General features: G+C 41.4%; 2 protein-coding genes across 3 annotated transcripts; one reads left to right on the forward strand and one right to left on the reverse strand.

The window, feature by feature from the left end:
• Positions 1-1,317: 1,317 nt before the first annotated feature.
• Positions 1,318-12,431, reverse strand: LOC131240845 (nuclear intron maturase 1, mitochondrial). Of its 2 annotated transcripts, none has more exons than XM_058239343.1 (2): positions 10,037-12,431; positions 1,318-1,831 (listed from the first exon to the last, which is right to left on the reverse strand). In XM_058239343.1, the coding sequence occupies exon 1, from the start codon at positions 12,401-12,403 to the stop codon at positions 10,241-10,243; it is 2,163 nt and encodes a 720-aa protein (XP_058095326.1). In that variant the 5' UTR covers positions 12,404-12,431; the 3' UTR covers positions 1,318-1,831; positions 10,037-10,240. The 2 variants fall into 2 exon arrangements, with proteins under 2 accessions (XP_058095326.1, XP_058095327.1); XM_058239344.1 differs by lacking the exon at positions 1,318-1,831 and adding an exon at positions 4,121-5,857.
• A 4,266-nt stretch (positions 12,432-16,697) lies between these two features.
• Positions 16,698-20,517, forward strand: LOC131240846 (uncharacterized). Its single transcript, XM_058239345.1, has 2 exons — positions 16,698-17,055; positions 19,971-20,517. Exons 1-2 carry the CDS (start codon positions 16,775-16,777, stop codon positions 20,401-20,403), a joined length of 714 nt encoding a protein of 237 aa, XP_058095328.1. The 5' UTR covers positions 16,698-16,774; the 3' UTR covers positions 20,404-20,517.
• Positions 20,518-21,941: the final 1,424 nt, after the last annotated feature.

Raw genomic sequence — 21,941 nt, forward strand, 5'->3', positions numbered from 1 at the left:
CTTTTTCTTACATCATTTCAAAGCATGAGCCCAAAAATGAGGCACATCCGGCGCTTAAGCGAACCGTACCATATATGACTCTTGCATTTAATGCAACCCAAGCTTACTATTTGGTGTGGTCCACTTGAGCCCTGGATCTGCCTCATTTTTGGGCTTATACCTTAAAATGACATGAGAAAAAGAGATGGACTGCGATGCATCACGGTGCCCACCACACAGATCTACCCGTTCCTGGCTACAGACGCGCGAAGGTAAGACGCAATTCGTTTCCCGGCATGGATACCCATCGTCATAACGGAGGCATAGGACACCGCAGACGCTTTCTAGAAAAGGCTGGTTTCGGTTTACGGGTCATTGTCGTATTTATTGAGCAGTTCTTTACCCTATCTTTTGCTTGGATTCACGCAAGCCAGTATCCGTAGTGGGCCCCACATGCACGTTTGTACAATTCCTCTTAAATTACACCGGTTTTCATCAACAAACTGTACACTGCCACCAACCACATCCAACGGCCCGGATTGGATTATGCGCGTGGTCAGCTACAGATATTAAATGGCCATACACGTGATACAACTGACCAACATTCATAAAGTACGGGGAGTTCCTTGCGTTTTCTTTGGCTTGTATTTATTGCAATCTAAATTCCCATTGATAGATCATGCCCGCCTGCGTTCATATGCTACCTCTTTTATTGAAGAGGAGATTTCACTCAGCCCAATAGAACGGGCCTCATATAAATGCAGTTCATTTGGTTTAACTGCCAAAATCTCCTCCATCAGATGATCCCAACCGTTGGATTTGATCCCTTACTATGTGGACCATTGGCTGCCCTCGTTGTCCATTTCCATTGGGTGGCCAGGATCATCTTATGCCCACAAAATCTTTCCCATCATACTATATACAGACCATTGATTGTGCAACTTCCAGTGGTTACACAGATGAGCCCAATGCAGGATGGAAGATGCCCCAAAATCACCAGCATCAAATGATCCTACCATAAGATAATCTGGTTCCTGTCACATGAGGACCCCCTGTTGTAGGTGTCCATTTTCATCGGATTGCTGGGATCATCTGATAAAGTACACGTTGGGAAATCTCCTACGTCATTGCTCATCGGATCAGCACTTACGATAGCCAAAAGGCAGGTCCCACCTACAGCAAGCTGGGTGAAAAATGTTAGAAAAATAATAGAATGGCATTGATTAGATTGCAGCTTCACTGAAACAATTCAAACCTGCAGTCCCGACTGAATGAGGGCCCATTTTGTTTATACGAATGGAACAAGTAACATAAATAAAATTCAAGTCTACCAAACTGGTCTTGAATCCATCAGCAAAATGGCCGTGATCTCATACATTCGGTAAAAATGTAGGCACCACACCAAGCAGAAACATTTGATCTTGAAAAGCACAGATGGGAGAATAAATACATAGCCAAAAACTGATAAGCATCACTTCCTGTGGTAGGACCCACAGTGTATGTCCGCATCTAAAAAATCAGGTCTTCCCATCCATGAGGTGGGCCACACATGAACCAAACAAACGAATGGTTGCCAAGAATTGCATAAATGATCCATATTTGAAATATGCATACGGCCCACTACCGGACAGGCCTGATTTTTGTGTATGGCGCATGGAACCCGCCAGATAACCAGCCTGGATCAATCTGCTAAGGATCTTGCACAGAGTGTCAGTGGGAAGTTAAAGATCTTTACCTTGTAGAACGAACGGTTTCCCATACCTAACACCCACAGTTGTCAAACAACCATCATGTGAATTGACGGCCCACCCAACTCATTGGGCAAAGATTTTAAATAATTTGAGCATCCAAGCTGCCAAGAAGCAACTAATTAGAAACAGAAATTAAATGAATTGGGTATTGGTTAGAATGTTAAATGACATAACCATGCATTTCATATCAGTAAATGCAAAATATCTATGGTAATTTTGAAGTTCGACAATCAATCGAATGTCCAAATTGAAAAAGATGATGAGGTATAACAACTTCCATAGATGTTTCCCCATCTCATTAATGGATTCAGCAAGCGTAATGACAACAAAAAAGCTATGTGGCACTTGCAACAAGTTAAAAAACAACATGATGAAATGCCAACCCATGCAAAATATCAATGGTAATTTTGGAGTTCGACAATCAATCGAATGTCCAAATTGAAAAAGATGATGAGGTATAACAACTTCCATAGATGTTTCCCCATCTCATTAATGGATTCAGCAAGCATAATGACAACAAAAAAGCTATGTGGCACTTGCAACAGGTTAAAAAACACGCCCAATCCCCCCCCCCCCCAATAGCTGCCAGCTTCTTGAAACAAATTCAATATCAATATCATGGGGCATCTACGGAAAAGGTTGACAGTGAGCTAAGCAAGCAAAGTGCAAAAGAACCAAAACAAATAAAGATTTTTTTATTTTTTATTTTTTTTTAAACACATGCGCACACACCACCACACACTCACGCCTTAGTGGGATTTCACCACCTATGGGTACTCGAACCCTTAACTAGGTGTTGAAACTCCTGAAAGTCTACCACCGGAGTAAGAGTAAGGACCCAAACAAATAAAGATTTATTACCAAAAATTGAATAAATAAATAAGTAAAATAGAACCCTATCTAGAGAAATATGTTAAAAGATCCAAATAAGACTGCAGCAATCTTTTAGATTTTCTTTGCTAAAAGTCTAAAACACATTGCAGTCTATGAGTATCAAACAACCATGCAATGAAAATTGTTAAATGTCCAGTGAAAGCAGGAAGTGTCTTTTTAGCACATTGAAACTCAGATGCATGCATGCGAGTTTTCAATGCACAACACACAGCACATCATCGCATTGCTATGATGACAAAAACATTGGTTAAGGAGAGAACTATACTGAATCACTTGAATATCTGCTTGAAGTATGACATAATTCCAAGAACAATGCATTCAATGATCCAAATATACCCAACAATAGCATATAGATCACAAGCACTTGCCCTAGAGCTTGAACAGCATCTTATACTATGGTGCAGTTAAGGCCATGGGCACTGAAAGAATAGTGTTTCAAGAAAAAACCCAAGTCAAATAAGCAAGAGAAAGTATTGTTGTCTACGAATTCTGCAATGGCTGTGTGGAACTTCTTTAAACTATGTGGTCAACAGGGTAGTTTTCTCCAAGGAGCAAAGTTATTATTGAAAATGGCTCCCAATGCAATTTTTAAGGCTAATGGAAACAAAAGAAATGGAATAATTTTTCATGGCAAAATGGCTTCGGCAGAAACTATTGAAAGAAGAATTGTTTTTTGTTTGTCAGGGTGGGGGATGTAGGCCCTGAATTGTGGGGGATGGAGCAGATTTCACCTGTAATTGGAAGACAACTATGTCGAAGCACTCGACCAGTAAAGTCACATGTAAGGGTGAAACTCAGGTAGGTTGGGTCAGGTAGAGGGTTAACCTTAGCCCAACCTGACCTCAAGATGACCCAACCCACAAACTGACCCGACCTGAATTCCAACACGAGGTGCCAAACCTGGACTCCTCTATAATCAACACTAAACCAACCCAACCCAGCTCCATCCGACCCGATCTAACCTGACTCAAATTTGCTCAACTTGAACCCAACCTGATTTCAAATCGGGTTGGAGTTTTCCAAACCTATGGGTTAGGTCCGTCAGGTTCTTGTTGACCCAAGCCCAAGTTGCAATCCTGGCACATGGAAACTGCCTCCCACGGGTCACCTAAAGCTAAACTTTGATGGTTTTCTTCACTTGGGAACCTGGTTTGTCTAGAGTAGAGATATGCTTTTAAAAATGCAAAGGTGATATCTTAATGGCTTTTTCCAGTAATTGTGGCATGGATCTAATGTGGTGGAGATTGTGGCCCTAAGAGAAGGGCTATGTGTTGTTGTGGCTTTTCAAGGAGTTTTAGCCATCAAATGAGACTCGCGCAACCAAGGGCCTTCAATGATGAAAATGGCCCTTGGAGTAATACTTTTTGTATTTCTGAAATCAGATCCATCTTGTCCAGCAGGTGGGTTCCAGAGAGAGGGAATTTCTATGTTGTCGTATTCCCAATACTATACTATCAGACTTTAGATTTAGATCATATGCTCACTATGAAAACTAATAAAAAAATGCAAGTTTCTTGAATTATGTCGATTAATGTTGAGACATCCTTTTATTGATAAGAAAAAAAACAAAAAAACAAAGAGAAAGCCCACTAGAATTAGAACAAAGACAAAAGCCAGCATATAAAAGGTCCAAAGGCCAAAACCAATGGCTAAACCAGATTACCCCACACAACTACTGATAGCAGACAACCGACCAACACATCAAAAGCTCCAGGCTCTCCCAGGCAAACCCAAACGAAACCTCCCCGTGGGCAAACCCTGCTTCGCACGGGTCCCCGAATCACATGATCCCACAGTGGGCCCCACATCGTGGGGATTCTGCATCTCACGGACCTCACCTCGTGGGCCACCTTACCCGGAATCACACCCACATCATCCACCCACGCTGGTGAAGTGACTCGAACACTGGTCTCCTGCTCTGATACCATTTTGATAGTAGACAGCCGACCAATGCACTAAAAGCTCTAGAGCTGATGGGGAAGGACCGGTTTATTCCTATATGCAAGCTCTGTCAAGCAAACCCAGGCGAGACCTCCCCGTGGGCAACCCCCGCTTCGCACGGGTCCCCGAATCGCACGGTCTCACAATGGGCCCCACCTCATGGCCATTCTGCATCTCACAAACCCCACCTCGTGGGCCACCCTGCGCCAACGTAGAGATACAGTGCATCCTTGGAATCACACCAACATGCTCCCGCATCAACCACAACCATGGAATACAAGGCTGACAGCCAAAACCCAGTTACCCTTACAACCAAAGCCACCAAGCAGATAAGGATGACATACACACTGAGAGAGCAAAATGTGGCCCATTCACGCTTCTTGACCCCAGAGAGAATACAGATCAAAGCACAAGGACCAAATGATAATATCATGACCTGAATTAAAAACTCTCAGAAACGATGCAGAATCTGGAACACGCATGAAAGTAAGCTCAATGCAATAAACCCCATGAATTGGCCTGGCATCAAGCTGACAGCATAGACAGCAGGACCAACAATTCCATGAGTGCAGGCAGCCAAGCTTCAACTGAGAAAGCAATCTTCAGTTGATGCTATTTTGGAACCCCAACAACCCACACCTGAAAGGTCAACCATTGACGCCAGGAAGCAGCTGCTGCATACTGACCTCAATCTGGATTCATGAATAGCAGTCCAATCTTTCATTGAATCCCAAAAATCCAATTTCAAGATCCTGGACCAACAACTCCATGCCAACCAACTTCTTGACTCAGCTAGCAATCAAATGGTAAAAGCGGACAGCAACACAAATAAGTACCAGGTCCCAAGATAATTCCCAATAGCTCTGCCGCAGATAATCTGGCAACAGCTAATTATCAAACTGATACGACATCCACTGTACCCCAAAAACCCATACCAATGACAATGAAACAGTAAACACAGAAGCCAAATCCTTCACCAATCCCAATTTTCCATGGCAATGATCATTGATTAACAATACTCTCAACCAGCAGCGAGTGTACAGAAAAATTCCTGGCATATCCTCCTAAAGCATCAGCAAAACCATATAGCTGCCTGGCTGCAATCTGAGTTCGCAATCCTCAACCCCATCCAAATCAGCACAATCCCACCCTAATCTGCCTGACACATGACCAGAACATAGAGCAGTAGGGTTGATTCAGAAAGGCTTCGAATCTGGAAACCAAACAATCATGACAGATAATGTGTGATCAACTGGTGCCTGAGATTTCTCTGATTCCCCAGGGATTCACACCTAAAATATATACATCTGTTATCCATTGAGATGAAAAACAAGCTGGGACCAGATCGAGTTCTGAACCCCAACACATCTATGCAAAGGGAGGAAATTGGCAGCTAAAAGGATTCAAGCCGCAGGGATTAACAAATATAATCTGCCCACAGTAGTTAGTTTCATTTCTGCCAAAAGCCATGCCATGAGCCTCTTGCGTCTAGACACAACACATCTGACAGCTCCCGACTTATGCATGGAGGTAGCACAGCCTAAAACGCTCTATATTACCCTATGGATCACAGAACTGACTCATCTGCCCAAAATGTCATTGAGCAATAGCCAACCATGAGCAAAAATCATATTCAGCAGTGCAAGCCCGGTCATGGACAGCCACTGAGATACAGACTTTTCAGCACACAGGCTCCACTCCCCAAAATAAGCACCAGAAATCTTCATGCAGTCATTCCTGCAACAGCTGCCCGTGGCATTGAAGTAGCAAACAGCTACCCAAACTGATTCTATACTCAAGAGACCCATTGTAGAATTCTTGCAGCAGCTAGGCATTCAGCTTAGAATTTATAGCAATCACCTTCAATCTCCATACCAAAACTTTTTAGCCTTCATAATGAAACCAGTAATATGTTGAGAAATCTGACCACTAAGGAGAGGAGCTGGATCACATGGTAAAGATCACCATATTCTTCTTCAAGTTTTCAGTAAAAGAGTTCAAACAGTACCTGTTTATACTCTGAGCAATACCTTAGTTCAGGTACAGATGTGATTCAGTCATCGTTCAACTAGGCTCGAAGGAGTGTATCTAGGAACGAAGGTCCTCCAGTAAGCATCCTGACCTTAACCCTCTAAATAGAATGGAATCGATCTTCTTTTAAGGACAATTTAATTGCATTTAATAGACTCAACCAAGGTTCAAAAACTGGAAAGTTGATAAGGAGTCAATGAGTTTCCAGATGGAGCTATCTTCAAACCCCATTGAGCCAACTTCAAAATCTGAGTAGTTTGCTTTAAGAAAGTAACAACTTCCAAAGGGGAAAATATATCAATAGAATGGTTCAATGTAAAGGAGTTTCATTTACAACTAAATACGCATATCAAAGGCCTACCGTCAACAGAATGCAAGGGTTCATGATTCGCAAATCAAAGGTCACAAGACTCTTTGCAGAATTTAAAGTGATGGGAAAAGAGAAGAGCAAGCATTAAGTTATAAAACAAACTACAAACTGAAACCATAATCGAAACCAAAATGCAAACAAAGAATCATATCAATATATGAAAAGTAGATCTCAGTTCCAAGCACTTGTGGGGATGGATACACTACACTTGGGTCCAATAAAGAGAGTTAGTACATCAGTATCGTAAGTGGGAAAACTCCCTTTATGAAAAATTCTGGTTTGGATCAGAGACACTAAAATGGGTTGGTCCCTTAAAAGCCTGCTCGACTGATGGTTGACTCCTTTTGTGAATAAAGTAAAATATGAATCATGTTCTAGGTCATACCTGTAAACTTCTGCTACCCAAGCATAGTCCAAACTGTCGTGCCGCACGCAGGTGCTTGATTTTTTCTTTCTATTTTATATTATGTAGACATCATGGGTCAAAACGGGTCTGAACACTTGGACTGGTGGAACCACCCATTTTAACTTAAAACAGGTCAGGGTCCAGTCTGGGCTTCACGTGACTTTAGTCCCTAATGCTCCCCTAGAGCTAGAAATCAATCATTCTTAGCTTGCACGTACATTCTACCACATACTTGAGTGAGAAAGTATGTCCTTGTCCAGAGGCTAAATTCAACACAATATAGGTATTCTAACATGCCATCAAAGCTTCCCCACAATTGCGTTATCTGTACCCCTTTATTTTTTCAATCAGTATTTATCCATAACATTTCAATTTAACATCAACCAATGTCCCAGTACGCAGCTTTTTGCAGTCAACTTTACATATGGGTCAGACATCTTATATATAACTACAACTTGTTGTATGCTACAATCTATCTTTTGTGCCAGCAGAATTTCCATTTCCAATTTGCCCTTGGACAAGGGCAGAATGCTAATAGAAAAAAGGGTTGTAGACCATTTGTAGGCAATCAGTTCTATCATAATATACTATTAAAAACTTCACAGGAACAAAACATGCTCAACAATAACCAAAGAAAAGAGTGCAACTCTGTTCTTGAAACTTCAACCAGGTTATAAACAGAGGTAAAGATGAACTGTTCATGCAACTAAGACCCATATTCTTTTCCTGTGTGGCTCTAAGCTATCCTTCAAAAACTGATTTCTTTTCCTGTATGTATCCTTTGAAAACTGATGTCCTTTTCATCAAACTGGTGACGGCAAAGCTTATTGAATGGAATTGGCAGTAAACATTATTATCTTCTCGTCACTTTAGGCCCATTTCATTTTATTTTTTTCCAAAGAAAGAAACATTTACATATAGGGAGCCTGACACCCTAGGCAATTCTATGCTGGTCAAGGATGGAAAATCTGTTAAAATCTTGAAGGATTGTTGGATGGACTACAAATGTCAGGAAATACAACGTGGTGCAACCCAACCATCAAATAAAAGACAGCAATATCGAAACCATGATAAAAGATACTCAACAAATTGACAGAGCTGCTGCTCTAGACCGCAAGCAGCAAATATGGCTTATAACAAAGTATCCCAATATCATAGCAGATTCACGATGCCAAAATTATTCATCTCTCATCATCATCATAGCCTGTCCCAGCTATTTCGCGTCACTTTGCAAATCAAAACAAGAATTCTCATGATTGATTGGCAAAAGCTTGACGAATGATTGCCACCTTACATCAAACCCTTCTCCTTTACCCGAGCTGGAGATCAGCTGGCACGATCGCTAAAAGGCAGAATTAAAAAGTAATATCTGTAGGCCTGTTTGGTTTTTCAATTACAATGGTAAATGGTTGGAAATGGGAAATAATTATTTACTCTTGTAATTGTGTGGTGACATCACATACATTTGACTACAATGAGGATTTTGCTACATTGTTTGTTTCACCCAGAAATCACTATAAAATGGGTAGTTTTATAATGTGAAAATGTAATTATTACACTTTACCTATTTCCTTTACAAGTGTATTTGAATCTCGATTTACGAGCCATCATTCCTGTTTAAACAAACACCTAGAAATGATAATGATGGCTCATTTACTTTGCATTTCATAGGAAATCAGAAAACCAAACAAGCCCTAAGGTATACTTAAAAATTCTATAACAAATCCACATAAAGCTTAAAAGCCTTACAGTTGTAAAAGCTAGAAGTTGCATGCTCTACTTCATTGAAAGAGGCACCTCAAATTCCATTCACATGTCCTTTGGAAGTCTAGCAAAATGATCCCCTAGCAAGAATAGATTCCCACGGTAGCTCCAACCACCAATGTCCAGCTGACCATTCCTGTTCATTGATAAGCAGCTCAGCTTTTCTACCCCTAGTAATATTCATATATAGAAAATGGGCAGCACCCGATCAACTATACTTGTGGTTCAGTACCACTAGTTTTGTGTAACCCTGAAGCATTAATCTTGCACTTTACAAAATGAGAAGGTCCAAGTCCAGCTGATTGGAACACAAGGTATGGTCCACCCAGCAGATAACTTCCAAACCTATTAAGTTCACGTGACATCCAACCTTTCCAATAGGTTGGCCCCTACCATGAGATCACCTAGTGCAAAAAATCAATCCTGTCTACTCATCAAGTGGGCCACACCATAGAAAACAATTTCTAGCCATCAGTAAATAGAAAAATACAAGTACAGTGCACTTGATGAGTGGATATGGCTGAAGCAACAATAGGATGCTCTAACCAAAAAGCAAAAGATACTTTTTTTTTTTTGGGGGGGGGGGGGGGGGGTTAGTTATTAAAACTCCAACAGATGTTTAAAGCTCTAATTCAGCAAGGATGTAGAAGTATTCTAGACTAAATAATTGAATGTCAGATAGAATGTTTAACCATCTGAAATAATATAAATTATGAGATTTTTTGACAACTACATGAAACTATATAGTTTCAGAGTGCTTATTGGCAGTCAGATAAACTCAACCACCAACGTAGAAGAAAAAACTTAAAGGAGCTTAGCTCAGAACCAACCATCAATCAAAGGAGTGACTAACACTATATTAAACAAGGAATTGTTACCACATACAAAGATTCTCATTACCTTTCTATTTCAGATAGTTGAATTGCACTTGACGCTTGTTTGAACAAAAGCAAGTTGTGTTGGCACTTGGCAGGTCTTTTCTCAATCCTTTTATGACCTGACATTCTTCTACCTAAATGACCACGGACGATCAAAACCATGCAGTTACTGTTCTGTATATTGGTTACAATGATAAATAGCACAATGACAGCACATTAGAGAATCTCAAAATACTTGTCCAATATCAGAATTTCCAATGTCGTTATCACTCTTGCCAAAGCTCCCAAGTTGATTAACATTGCCACGGGGACGATCGCCCCGAACCCCATGAACCTTATAGTCCCATACAATCTTTGATATGTCGTCCTGAGGCAAACTCAATCCCTCCCGTTTCACTGACTTATGCAGTTCACAAAAAAATTTTGGGTCCTGAATCCTAATATATTCACGCAATACTCGTTCATGATCGGGTGACCAGTTTCTAGGGAATGGTGTATAATCACAAGAAGGAATTGATGACATGTGAGAGAACTGGACACCATCGATGACATCAACAAGTCCCATTCTTAAAAGATCTGAGTACTCCGGGGCGTTATTTCTACTGCTCTCTCGTAATGGATGGCTGAGATCACGGGATGCAATCTTGTATACCTTCGCACGGGACTTCAGCCTGTATCTTGCAGCATAGAGCTTGGCCAGAGAGCTCCGTATCACATAAGCACAAAACCCAACCACTTTCTTGCGGTTATCCGCATATCTATACCAATCTGCCATTGTCTCAAGAAGCTTGTTCATCTGAGCATTGGTGTGAGCCTGGCCCGCATAGAGCATTGGAGTGCAAGGCAGCGGCTCAGGGTCTCTATCACCTTTGACAAAATCGAGCCTCCTGAAATGCCGAATACACTGCTGTAAGCTAGCAGTGACTGAAAGCAGTGTCCCAACACCTCTCTCACTCACGATTGTCCCACCTGTGGCTGTATAACGCAAGGTGGGACGTATCACCCTCCGACATATTATATGATCCAAGAATTGAATGCCCCTACAGATGTGCTCAATCTGTACCTTTGAATTGTCCAATCGTAACCCATATCTGCTTTCGCAAAATTCGATCAAATCCTTCCTAACTTCAACAGCATCCTCTCTGGGCCCACGTATTCCGATCAAGATATGGGCCCCATACCGGATATAGTCCATTTTCCTCGTCTTCTCTCTCCCGCTTGATGGAACAAACTCTGGCCAAGAGGGATTATGGCAGCCATCTGTAATCGACTCTTTCCATATAGAGTCAAGCTTAGACGGGCGAAAGAACTTCACAATCTTATCATCCATCATAGCATCCAACTCATTAAGACATACATTGGCAATCAAAGGACTAAGAATCCCGCAGTGACCGTAGCAAGGGACCCTTGCGGCTTCTTCAGGCGCGAAGTTAAAGAAAGTACGTAACCAATACGGGTCGGGTTTTGGTTCGTTCTCATTCAATATTTTCTTCCTACCACCTTTCTTCTTTTTCTTCTTCTTCTTCCTTTTATTGAATCCATTAACATCAGCATTTTCATCATCCAACGGTCGTGATCTAGCTGGAGCTCTAATGGCCAATTTGATCAGACCCAAGACCTTCTTATCCGTAACACCCTTCTCCAAACAACCCATCAAAACATCCGTATGGACATTCTCGAAAATGTCACTCAAGTCCCCCTTCAAGAACCAAAGGTACCCAGCGAAATTACTCCGAATGGTCCGGATAACAGTATGTGCGTTCCGACCGGGGCGGAATGCATGGGACTTGGGTGAGAAGCGAGCCTCAAAAATGGGCTCCAGAATCAATAGCAAGACCTCTTGAACGACGAGGTCCTGGAAAGGGGTGTCGTCGGATTCTAGCATTGCTTTGAGCTTGCGTTTGGAGAGCAATCGGCTGATGGGGTGTTCACTGGGGGAGCGGATGTAGAGGTGAGCCTTTGTGTTCCAGAGGAATCGGCCGTCGAGGACAGCAGATTGGAGGGAAAGGAGGTTGCGGAGGACGTGGATTTGGATGGCGTTCTTGGGGGGGAAGGAACCGGTGTGGTGAGCGCAGGAGCGCTGGTAGGCGAGGATCCAGAGGTCGAATTTCTTGAGGAATCCAGTGAGGTTTGAGAATTGGGTGTTGGGGTTGGAAAAGGTTCGAAGCCAGAGGTTGGAGCATACCTGGATGGGGTCTTCTTTAATCAGAGAGTAGGGGTCTTGTTGTTGCTGCTGCTGCTTCTGTTGTTGTGGGTGTTGTTGTCGTTCTCGTTGTGGGTGTTTTGGGGAATTTGGGAGAGGAGTGAGAAAGGAGGAGAGAAAGGTGATGGGTCTGAAGAGGGAATGGAGGGTGTTGGAGAGAAAGGGAAGGGGTTTGGAAAGAGGCATTCTGTTGTTTGGAGAGAGAGAGAGAGAAAGAGAGAGAGATTGGAGCGCGCTTTTGTGAATAGAATGAAGGCAAAGGTCTGATGGGCCACACGTGTTTGCTTTGAATACAGACCGTTGGTCTTTTTACTCTCTTTTGTGTATTCACCCATCCAGGATGTTTTGCAGAATTGCTTGGCCCATCGATGATGGCCGGTCCACGTGAACGGGTGGAATGATCTGAGCTGTCCATCTGCCCCTGATATATGGACAGCATTGGTCGGACTCAAATCTGTCCCTGTGATCAACAGCGAATCAAATCAGGGTTAGGAGATGGAAATAAATAATTGTTCATGTTCAAGGGGGTAGAATCAAACCGCTAGAATTGTTACAGCGGTATGTCCCACCAAATGGATGGTAAGGATCGGTTGAGAATGCATTTCGGTTGGCCACAGATTGGATGGTCAAGCATCATCCTTTGATTGCAACGAGTGAAGATGCTCCGGTTAAGTAATGTGAAGGTCACTTATTTTGAAAGAGCTTATTTAGTTTAAGTGGATAAATATTATTAGCTCATTTTTAAGGTTTACATGATGAACTACTCATATTAAATGTGGAGCCCACATAATGAATACTCCGTATTAAGGTAGGCTCACATAATGTACGGTCACATCAAAGGTTGGCCCATATAATGGATGGCCCACGTCAAAATGTGAGCTCAAATGATATATGATTCACATCAGGCAGGCCCTACCCCATGGATGGTCCACATCAAAGGTGGGACCCACATGATGGATGGTGGACTTTGAACATGAGACCACATGATGGAAGGTTGACATTAAAGGTGGGCCCACATGATGAATAACCCATATTGAAGGTTAGGCCCCACATGATAGATGGTCCATAGTAAAGGTGGTACCTACATGATGGATGATAGACATCAAAGGTGGGTCCCACATGATGGAAGGCCCAGATCAAAATGTGGCCCCACGTGATGGACCATCTGCATCAAGTTTGCCCCATATGATGGACGGTCCACAACAAATGTAGGACCCACATGATAGGTGATATACATCAAAGGTGGGTCCAACATGATGGATGACTTGAATCAAAATGTGGCCCCATATGACGGACTATCCACATCAAGTGGGCCCCACATGATAGATGGTCCACAACAAAGGTAAGATTCACATGATGGATGGTAGACATCAAAGGTGGGCTTGCATGATGAATGGCCCATTTTGAAGGTGGCACCCCATATGAAGTAGTCCAAATCAAATTTAGCCCACACAACACACAGTTCACATCAAAGGTGGGCCCCACATGATGGATGGCCCACATCAAAGTGCGGCCCAACATGACGGACCATCCACATCAAGTGGGCCCCACATGATGGATGATGGACATTGAAGGTGGGCCCACATGATGGTCAGTTAACATCAATGGTGGGCCCACTTTCGATGTAGATCGTCCATCATGAGTTGCCCACCTTTGATGCGAGCCATTCGTCATTAGGGGCCAAATCTTTAGTGTAGACAGTCCATTATGTGGAGCCACCACCTTGATGTGGTCATCCATCATGTGGGGCCCACCTTCAATGTGGGTTGTCCATCATGCAAACCTAGCCTTCGATGTAGGTCATTCATCATTGGGGTCGACCTTCGATGTGGACCACCCGTTATGTGGCACCCACCTTGATATGGGTCATCCATCATGTTGACCCGCAGTTAATGTTAATTGTCCATCATATGGGGCCCATCTTCAATGTCCACTGCTCATCATGTAGAGCTCACATTTAATGTGGATTTTTCATAATGTAGGCCCCACCTTCATTGTGAGTCCTCCATCATGTGGGGCTACTTTTAATGTGAATGGTTCACCTTTGACGTGATTGTCATTCCATCTCATTAGCCTGGAATCTCATACAGTGAGATTAGTAAGTCTAGAGGTGCCTCATTGCTTCCCGCAAAAGCTACCGAGGGAATATATGTTTTTTGACAATGGACATGCATCTCCCTGGGACAAAAACCTCTATTCTCCTTGGCATCTCTAACCTTAACCCTGTCCATATTTCGGGTGCCAATCCGAGATAGTCCTTATGAAAGATTGTCTTTTTGCTCACCAAGTGTTGGGTATCAAGTTCGTGTAATTGGGATACAACACAATGCCCTTAGTCTCAAATTGGCAACTACTCCTTTACATGTTGTGACAATTGTATTATTCTCATTAGTGAGCTACCTTACTTTATTTGATATTCATTTTTCTCATTCCTTCATCCTTGGCGTGAGCTTCCATCCTTGTCTCGGTATGTGGGTTCCCCTTTCTTCTTCTTCTTCTTCCTCTCAAATTTAAGGTCTGAATAGTTTTTTTCTCTCTTTCTCTTTCTAGCGTCTCTCCTCCTTTCTGTTTTTAAATTCTTTTTTGCTTCTATTCACTTCAGGCTTTTGGCGATTGAATAATGATAAGAGAGTTCTTTTTTTCTTGCTTGCTTTCCAACATGAAAAGTAGTGATTGAACTGTCACCATTAAAAACTTCCTAATACCGGTCATATCTTGAATTTTATTCCTACTAGTGAACCCTTTGGTTTCATGATCAACGATACTATTGACATGGCCCCCAAAGTGAATGGATCATGCAAAATAATAGTAATAAATAAATAAATAAATATTAAATGATCCTACCTTTCAAGTATCAGTTAAATATGAAAGGTTGTGCTTCTCTTATTAGCTGTCCAATTTAAAGATATCAATTGAAAAGTTATAATTATTTTATTAAGAAAGATATGATACGGAGTACATCAATCGAAAATTTATTCTTGAGGGATATATATGAATTAGGCATGGTGTGTGAAATTTGTGAAAGAAACTTTATCTCATATTTTACAGAAGATAGAAATTGAGACAATAAATGAAAATATGATAAATTATCAATTTTCAAACATTTATAACTTGTATTTATCAAATAAATTTTGTGAAAAAGTACTAAATTTCGTATATCAGTATTTTTTTACCAAACAAATTTGGTAGTAACTAAACATACTAAAATTCAGCGCATTAAGTTTTTATCACTGAAATTAATTTTCAGACGGTTTACAGAAAGGCACCTAAATCTAACCAGTTTACACAGGTCATTTTCTTGGCCATTGATGGAATGGTTCTAACCATCTGATCAAGGTCACTATTGAGACTCATGGGTGATTAAAGGCGGACCCACATGATAGACGGTTCAATTAATGATTTGATCTTTCATAGAATTATCGACCCGAGTATCCAACTACCTGCTATTAGTGGTGGTTAGGATGATCCAGATGAAAGTGGATCTTGACGGACACAATCAATTGAAGGTAGACCCTAGATGGTGATGATCCAGATTAACGTTCGTTACCTTTTCACGTGATTCTTGAGAGTTACTGTGAATTAGAGGATGGGCCAATGTGATAGACGGTCCAGATCAGTGGTAAGATCTTTCCCAGGACCATCAATCATATGCGAGGCCCTGCATGATAGAATCACTCTATTAAGGGATTCCTACGGTTGAACAAAAGTAGGGTTTAAATGATTAATGGTCCAGATCAACGACCATAAAATATACTCCCTTGAATTCCCTTCCAAATTGCACACCCCTCATGCTAGAAGATGAAGAACATGTGGGAGTGATCAGAGCCACTCATCTGACAGTCCCCATTGGGATAATAACGAGTGGCCCACATGAGGATCACATCTACCTGAGCCATCTACCTGAGCTATCAACCGTGGAATCTAAAACTAAAAAGTACTGCTTGCGTATAGAGGCTCCTGTCCATGCGAATGGCATCATCCTTCTTTTAAACCGTCATCCTCTTCAACACTCGCCGAGCTCTGTGCGGCCCACATTTTTGTGTATGTGATATCCACTCCGTTCATCAATTGACCCACCTCATGTTTACTCTCCAAGACAAAAATCAGGTCGATCCATGGCTCAGGTAGGACACACCCATGAACAATGTAAAATCACCCTTAAAACCTCTAAATTCATGTGGTGTGACCCACCACTTGAGTTTTTGAATGGACACACACGTTTGGCTGTACTCATCCATATGGATCACTCAGATACATCCAAACGTGTGTCCTTACTGGCGAGTAGTCCAGCCAGATTTTTGTACTACACCACCTTCGTGGTAGGGTCCACCTCATGCACGGCATTGATTTCCCACGCAAACCTCCCATATGTGATGTTGATGAAATTTCACGTATGAGAATATGCTTTTTGTAACTAATGGCTGTAATTCAAAGTAGATAACGTTATGGCGACGTGGAACCCTAGCAGCCACACCCAAAAATCACCCAATTCTCATTATTCCATATCTCTTGAAATACATCCTCGGCATAGTGTTTGGCAAACATCCTGTATTCACCATGTCCCCCACTCTCAAGCTACCCTTTCTCATTCTGCTCATCTCAACCTTTGCCTTTGGGACACTATCATGGCGCAGTTCGTCGACATCGGGACCGTTGGATGGTCGAAAGAGCGTTGGAATCTTTCCTCCTACTTGTAACCGCATCGAATGTCCAAAATTCGAGGTGATTCTCGTAGGAAATGGATTCGAAATCCGGCGATACAACTTGACTATGTGGACTTCGACGTCGCCGATTCAAGACATCTCATTGGTAGAGGCGACCAGAACAGGCTTTTTACAGTAAGGATTTCATGCCTTTTATTTTTATTTTCATGGATGCATGGAAAGCTCAAAGCTCTATGAATTTTCAGTGGACTAACTTGATGTGTTTGGCATGGCCCCATTTGAGGAATGGCTTAAATCTCGCACAAGGGTACCACGTTGGCATTTGTGCCACAGAGTCCCTACCCAATCTAATATGGAGGATTGCCTGCCAAGGCATTTTCATGCCTCTTGATTTGGTAGCAGACATCGGCCACATATGTATGATGATCATCCAAACCATGTATCCTGAAGAGCTCTGCTATTTATTACACGTAGTCAAAATTCAGTTTTAGCGTGGTGGGCCGATGGAGAAAGAAGAGATTACCACCAAAATTTCAAGCTCATCTCTTAAAAATATCCTAAATAAAAAATAAAATTAATAATATTGATGAAAGTTAGTTTACAAGTTTTTTCAACTTATATAAGTTCTAATTGCTTAATTTGTAATTTTCTTGTAATAATAATAAGCTTTTTTAAAATAATAAATTTTTTAAAAATGATAAACAACTTTTAAATTAATTAAAACTATTTTTCACAAGGATTTAAGATTCTTTATCTATAAAAATAGAGTAAAAAAAGTAAAAATTATAACTTACTAAAACTAGTACTAGATTTCACTTCAAATTCAAAATTAACACCAAAAACAATATATTTTTCAAAAATCATTAACGGTAGCCTTTGGCATTGTTGGCCGGTGCGTAAGAATTCATTAATAGCTTTCCAACAACATAGTATACATGAGAAACAGGTAATCAATTATAAAGTTATGGCCGTTAGAGGCTATAGTGCACAATAAATACTTGGATTTTGCTTTGTAACCCAGTCTCCTTCAATTCTAGTGGGCCCTATGATTTTCCTTAGCCCTGTCATACATCAGCTTTGAAAGAGCTTTCTTATCCATCTAATTAGTCTAATTAGTAGGCCTTCCCTCACTAAATGGGAGACATTGCTTCTTCTTTTTTTATTAAAAAAAAGTGTTTACTTGTAAGTCACTAAGGGCCCATTTGTAAGTATGTTGTTTACCAAACATACTTATTTACTTAATAAGTAGAAACTAAAATAAGAGACTCGAGGCATAAGTAACTTAGGTAACTTAGGCACCTTTAGTGGAGGGTTATAATCATCCAAAACTGGAAAGTTCTGGTTTCGATCTCATCCATGGATGCCTTTTTCCGAATTGACATGGAAGCACCAAAATGCCAGGGCTCTGCCCATTGATCAGGACAGTGCAATAAATGGAACATTCTAAGTGGGCCATCACTTAAAAATCACAACGATCAAATTATTGTAACTCAATCAATGCTCTCATTTGGGCTTCCACTCAATTTGGATGACCGTTCAAGAGTTGGACCTATGCTTTAGGTCAGATCCCTGCCATTTTATGCCGTGGCTCATCAAGATGGTGATTGATTGAATGGTCCAGATTGATGGGCATGTTCACCGATTATAGGTAAAGATGGCTTAGAAAATGGGGACCATTATGGCTAGGGTGAGGCAACTGGTCAGGCCCATAGGTCCAGTAGTCCAACCCGTTTCTTAGGTGGATATGGGCTAATCTAAACAGTAGTGGGTTGGGCTCAAGTTATAAATTGTTGGCCCGTTAAAATAAATGGGTTGGGCTGGGTTGAACCATACCCAAGGCAGCCCGTCCATGTAGCTTATCAAAGGGCTAGCCCAGATGACCCAGCTCAAAACCCAACATACATTAATAGGCAGTGAGTACAGATACATAGACATGATACATAAATGTATGTTTGTGTGTATCCCCAAAGCATACCTTTAGCCCAATATCCCATTCTTAAACCTGGGTAATGGTCACGCCAGGTTGGGTCAGGTCAGACTTGGGCTTATAATTTTAAATGGGTCCAGTAGGGCCTTGGGATAATTGGGCCGTCGGTCTGGTGTGGGCTGAGACCCCCAAACCTGACCTTAGTAGGATGGTTAGAATTGGTTGATCAGTATGATTTTCAAGATATTCTCCATCCAAATGTACCAACAATCCGATGGTCCAGATAGGCTTACACATTTAACATGCATGAACGATGAGTTGCCACAATCGGTTTATCAGCCAGATATGGGTTGGGTTGGACGCACCATTGAGGCCCATTCCTAGGTTTTTGAAACCCAATTAATAAATAGGCCAGGGTCATTCCAGGAGTCGATTTTTGCAGAATTTTCTGTTGAGGACAGACCTCAACCTAAAAACAGGCTTTTATCATCTAACGGGCAGGCTTATGGCCAATCAAAAGCCCAGTTAGTACATGCGCTGGCCTGGGCCCGAGTTTTAGCCTCATTACTACATGGGCTGGGTTCACATTGACACTGATCCAGCCCATTGCTAATTCTATATATGGGTAAGCCTAGTCAGGAATGCTTGATGTGTGCATTACATCCAATCCGTCCATCATGTGCACCCCCTCATCTTCTCCTTGCTTCCCAACAATCTGTCCAATCCAAAACTCAGGTGGGCCACACCTCAAGCACTCCTGACTTTGAGAATGCCTAGTTTTTTGAGTATCTATTCGTCCTGGTAGGTCTCATCTCCCGAATGGACTGGACGGAGTATACAAAACACAGTGGGCCTACACACAGTCTGGAAGGTTTTTTAATAGCTGCTGTCCACACCCCAACTGTTTCCTATATTGTGATTCACTCGAGTTCTAGATCAGCCTGATCTTGAGGCATCAAGGAGAACATGAAGAGGTGCACATGATGGACGGATTAGATGTCATGAAAATATCATGGTGGGCCCCACGTATTTCATTATAGATTAAACCTAACCAACAAAACTTTGTAGATTGACGTAGCCCTACTACATGGCTCCAATCAAATGGAGTCTACTCCGGTTTCAGACGTGCACATATAAAACCATTGTAACGTTTTTCTCTCAGGCTATTCAACTACATTCAAGGGAATAACGACTACAAAGAGAAGATAGAGATGACTGCTCCTGTGATCACTCAGGTCGTCCCAAGCGACGGACCCTTCTGTTCGTCGATGTTCGTCGTTAGCTTCTACTTGCCTCAAAAGAACCAGGCTGACCCACCGCCCGCCGAAAACCTCCATGTCCAAAAATGGGGCCTCAAATACGTAGCGGTGAGGCAATTCAGTGGATTCGCGTCTGATTACGGCGTTGGCCAGGAAGCGGCTGCGTTGTATAATAGTCTCGTTGAGTCTGGATGGTCGACTCTCATCGACAAAGCCCTGGCTGCGGATCCCACATCGACTTACACAGTCGCGCAGTATAATTCGCCATTCGAGTTCAAAAATAGAGTGAATGAGATATGGATGATGGTTGATATGGAAGATGTTAATGCAATCTAAAGAGAAGTCCATTAAAGTACACTTATATTGTATCTAAATTACTTCGGTTTTGGTACTTATTTAACACTTTATGGGATGATTTATATCAATAAATATGGATTATAGTTTAGTTTATGAGATGATTTATATCAAGAAATATGGATTGGAGTTTACTTGTAGTTTCCAAAATTTCATGCTCAAAACAAGTCAAAAATGGGAAGAAAAAAAAATAAAAAATAATGTGTTGCGCTGTTGGGGTCCACATGTTCATGTTCTAGATGCTACTCTATATGGGTTATCATTACAAACTTACAATGAAAGGTTGTCTCTCATGGATATGTATACGAATTGCCTATAACGTATGTGGCACATTTTCATCAGAGGGAGTTCACTTGAAATACATATGTGACACGTTTTCATTGGATCATGTCAGGGGGGTCCACATCATTTGGACAGTAAAATCAACCAATCTCAATACATTGCTGGAATATTATCGAGCAAAAATTGCAATAATTAGAAGATCCTATCTATCCTTGATTTGAATTAATTTTCTATAGCCATCTATTTTCTAAGCCAAGGATGAGATGGCTATAACTACTAATAAAAGTGAGTTTCAGAATCGTAGGTCCGTTTTCAACCCTAACAAAAGGAAGGATCGAAATGCCCGTGGATCCTATTTTTATGTAAATGATCTTCATTGTCCATATTAAAGGCCGATAATCAAATGGTTATTATTTGTCATATTGGTGCGATGTTTGTATGTAGTATGAAATGTGCATTGGACATAATGAACGTTTTGTTAAATGGATTGGACAATCTAAGTGTCCAATACAACTAGGAGCATTATAACTTATAGTGCTATGATGAAAAAAATGTATTACAGCCACTAATTTCGCTGTTGCAACACATACACAGTGAGAATAGGAGAAAGGGGGGAGCGATGGAGGGAAAGGATGTGGCTATGCTTACATTCATCTGAGTTACTCGCAAAGAGAGAGAGGGATAAGTCAAAATGCAATATACAATGGTGGGCAACCCATTTTCACTTTTTCCAATGCCATAATCTAGTCCAGTTTTAGATCTACTTAGTTTTTCCGCAGACATACTAACATGACCAGCACAATAAATGTAATAGATGTCATACAGTCATCATGACGGGTCCAAAGAGCCTTTTCTTGCATGATATCCCTACTATTATGCTTATGATCAGCTAAATAAGAGGAAAGTGAGGAAAGTGGGAGTGGGCTATACCTGCATCAATGTAATTGGAAGAGAATATTACCCCAGCTAAATAAGATTGACCCAACACTGCATGTGTTGTATACGGAGATGATGTTAATGCCAATTGGCCATCATAAAGTTAAAACACGGTCTAAATTGGAAAATTTTCCGGAGCCCATGAAACATAAAGCTCCTTTGCGCCAAGCATCTATGATATGTGTGATATTCACTCCATCATCAGCACCAGCTCAATTCATGAGCCCAAAAATAAGATCGATATAAAACTTAAGTGGGCCACACCACAAGCATGCCAATAATCAAAATCATCGAGGGCCTCA

Source organism: Magnolia sinica, chromosome 3 (assembly GCF_029962835.1).
Source record: "Magnolia sinica isolate HGM2019 chromosome 3, MsV1, whole genome shotgun sequence".
NCBI classification, from domain to species: Eukaryota; Viridiplantae; Streptophyta; class Magnoliopsida; order Magnoliales; family Magnoliaceae; genus Magnolia; species Magnolia sinica.

Coding starts and splice junctions, on each gene's coding strand:
- LOC131240846 (XM_058239345.1), top strand. CDS start 16,775: ATGTCCCCCACTCTCAAGCTACCCTTTCTCATTCTGCTCATCTCAACC. Junction 17,056..19,970: donor ACCAGAACAGGCTTTTTACA/GTAAGGATTTCA, acceptor TTTTTCTCTCAG/GCTATTCAACTACATTCAAG.
- LOC131240845 (XM_058239343.1), bottom strand. CDS start 12,403: ATGCCTCTTTCCAAACCCCTTCCCTTTCTCTCCAACACCCTCCATTCC.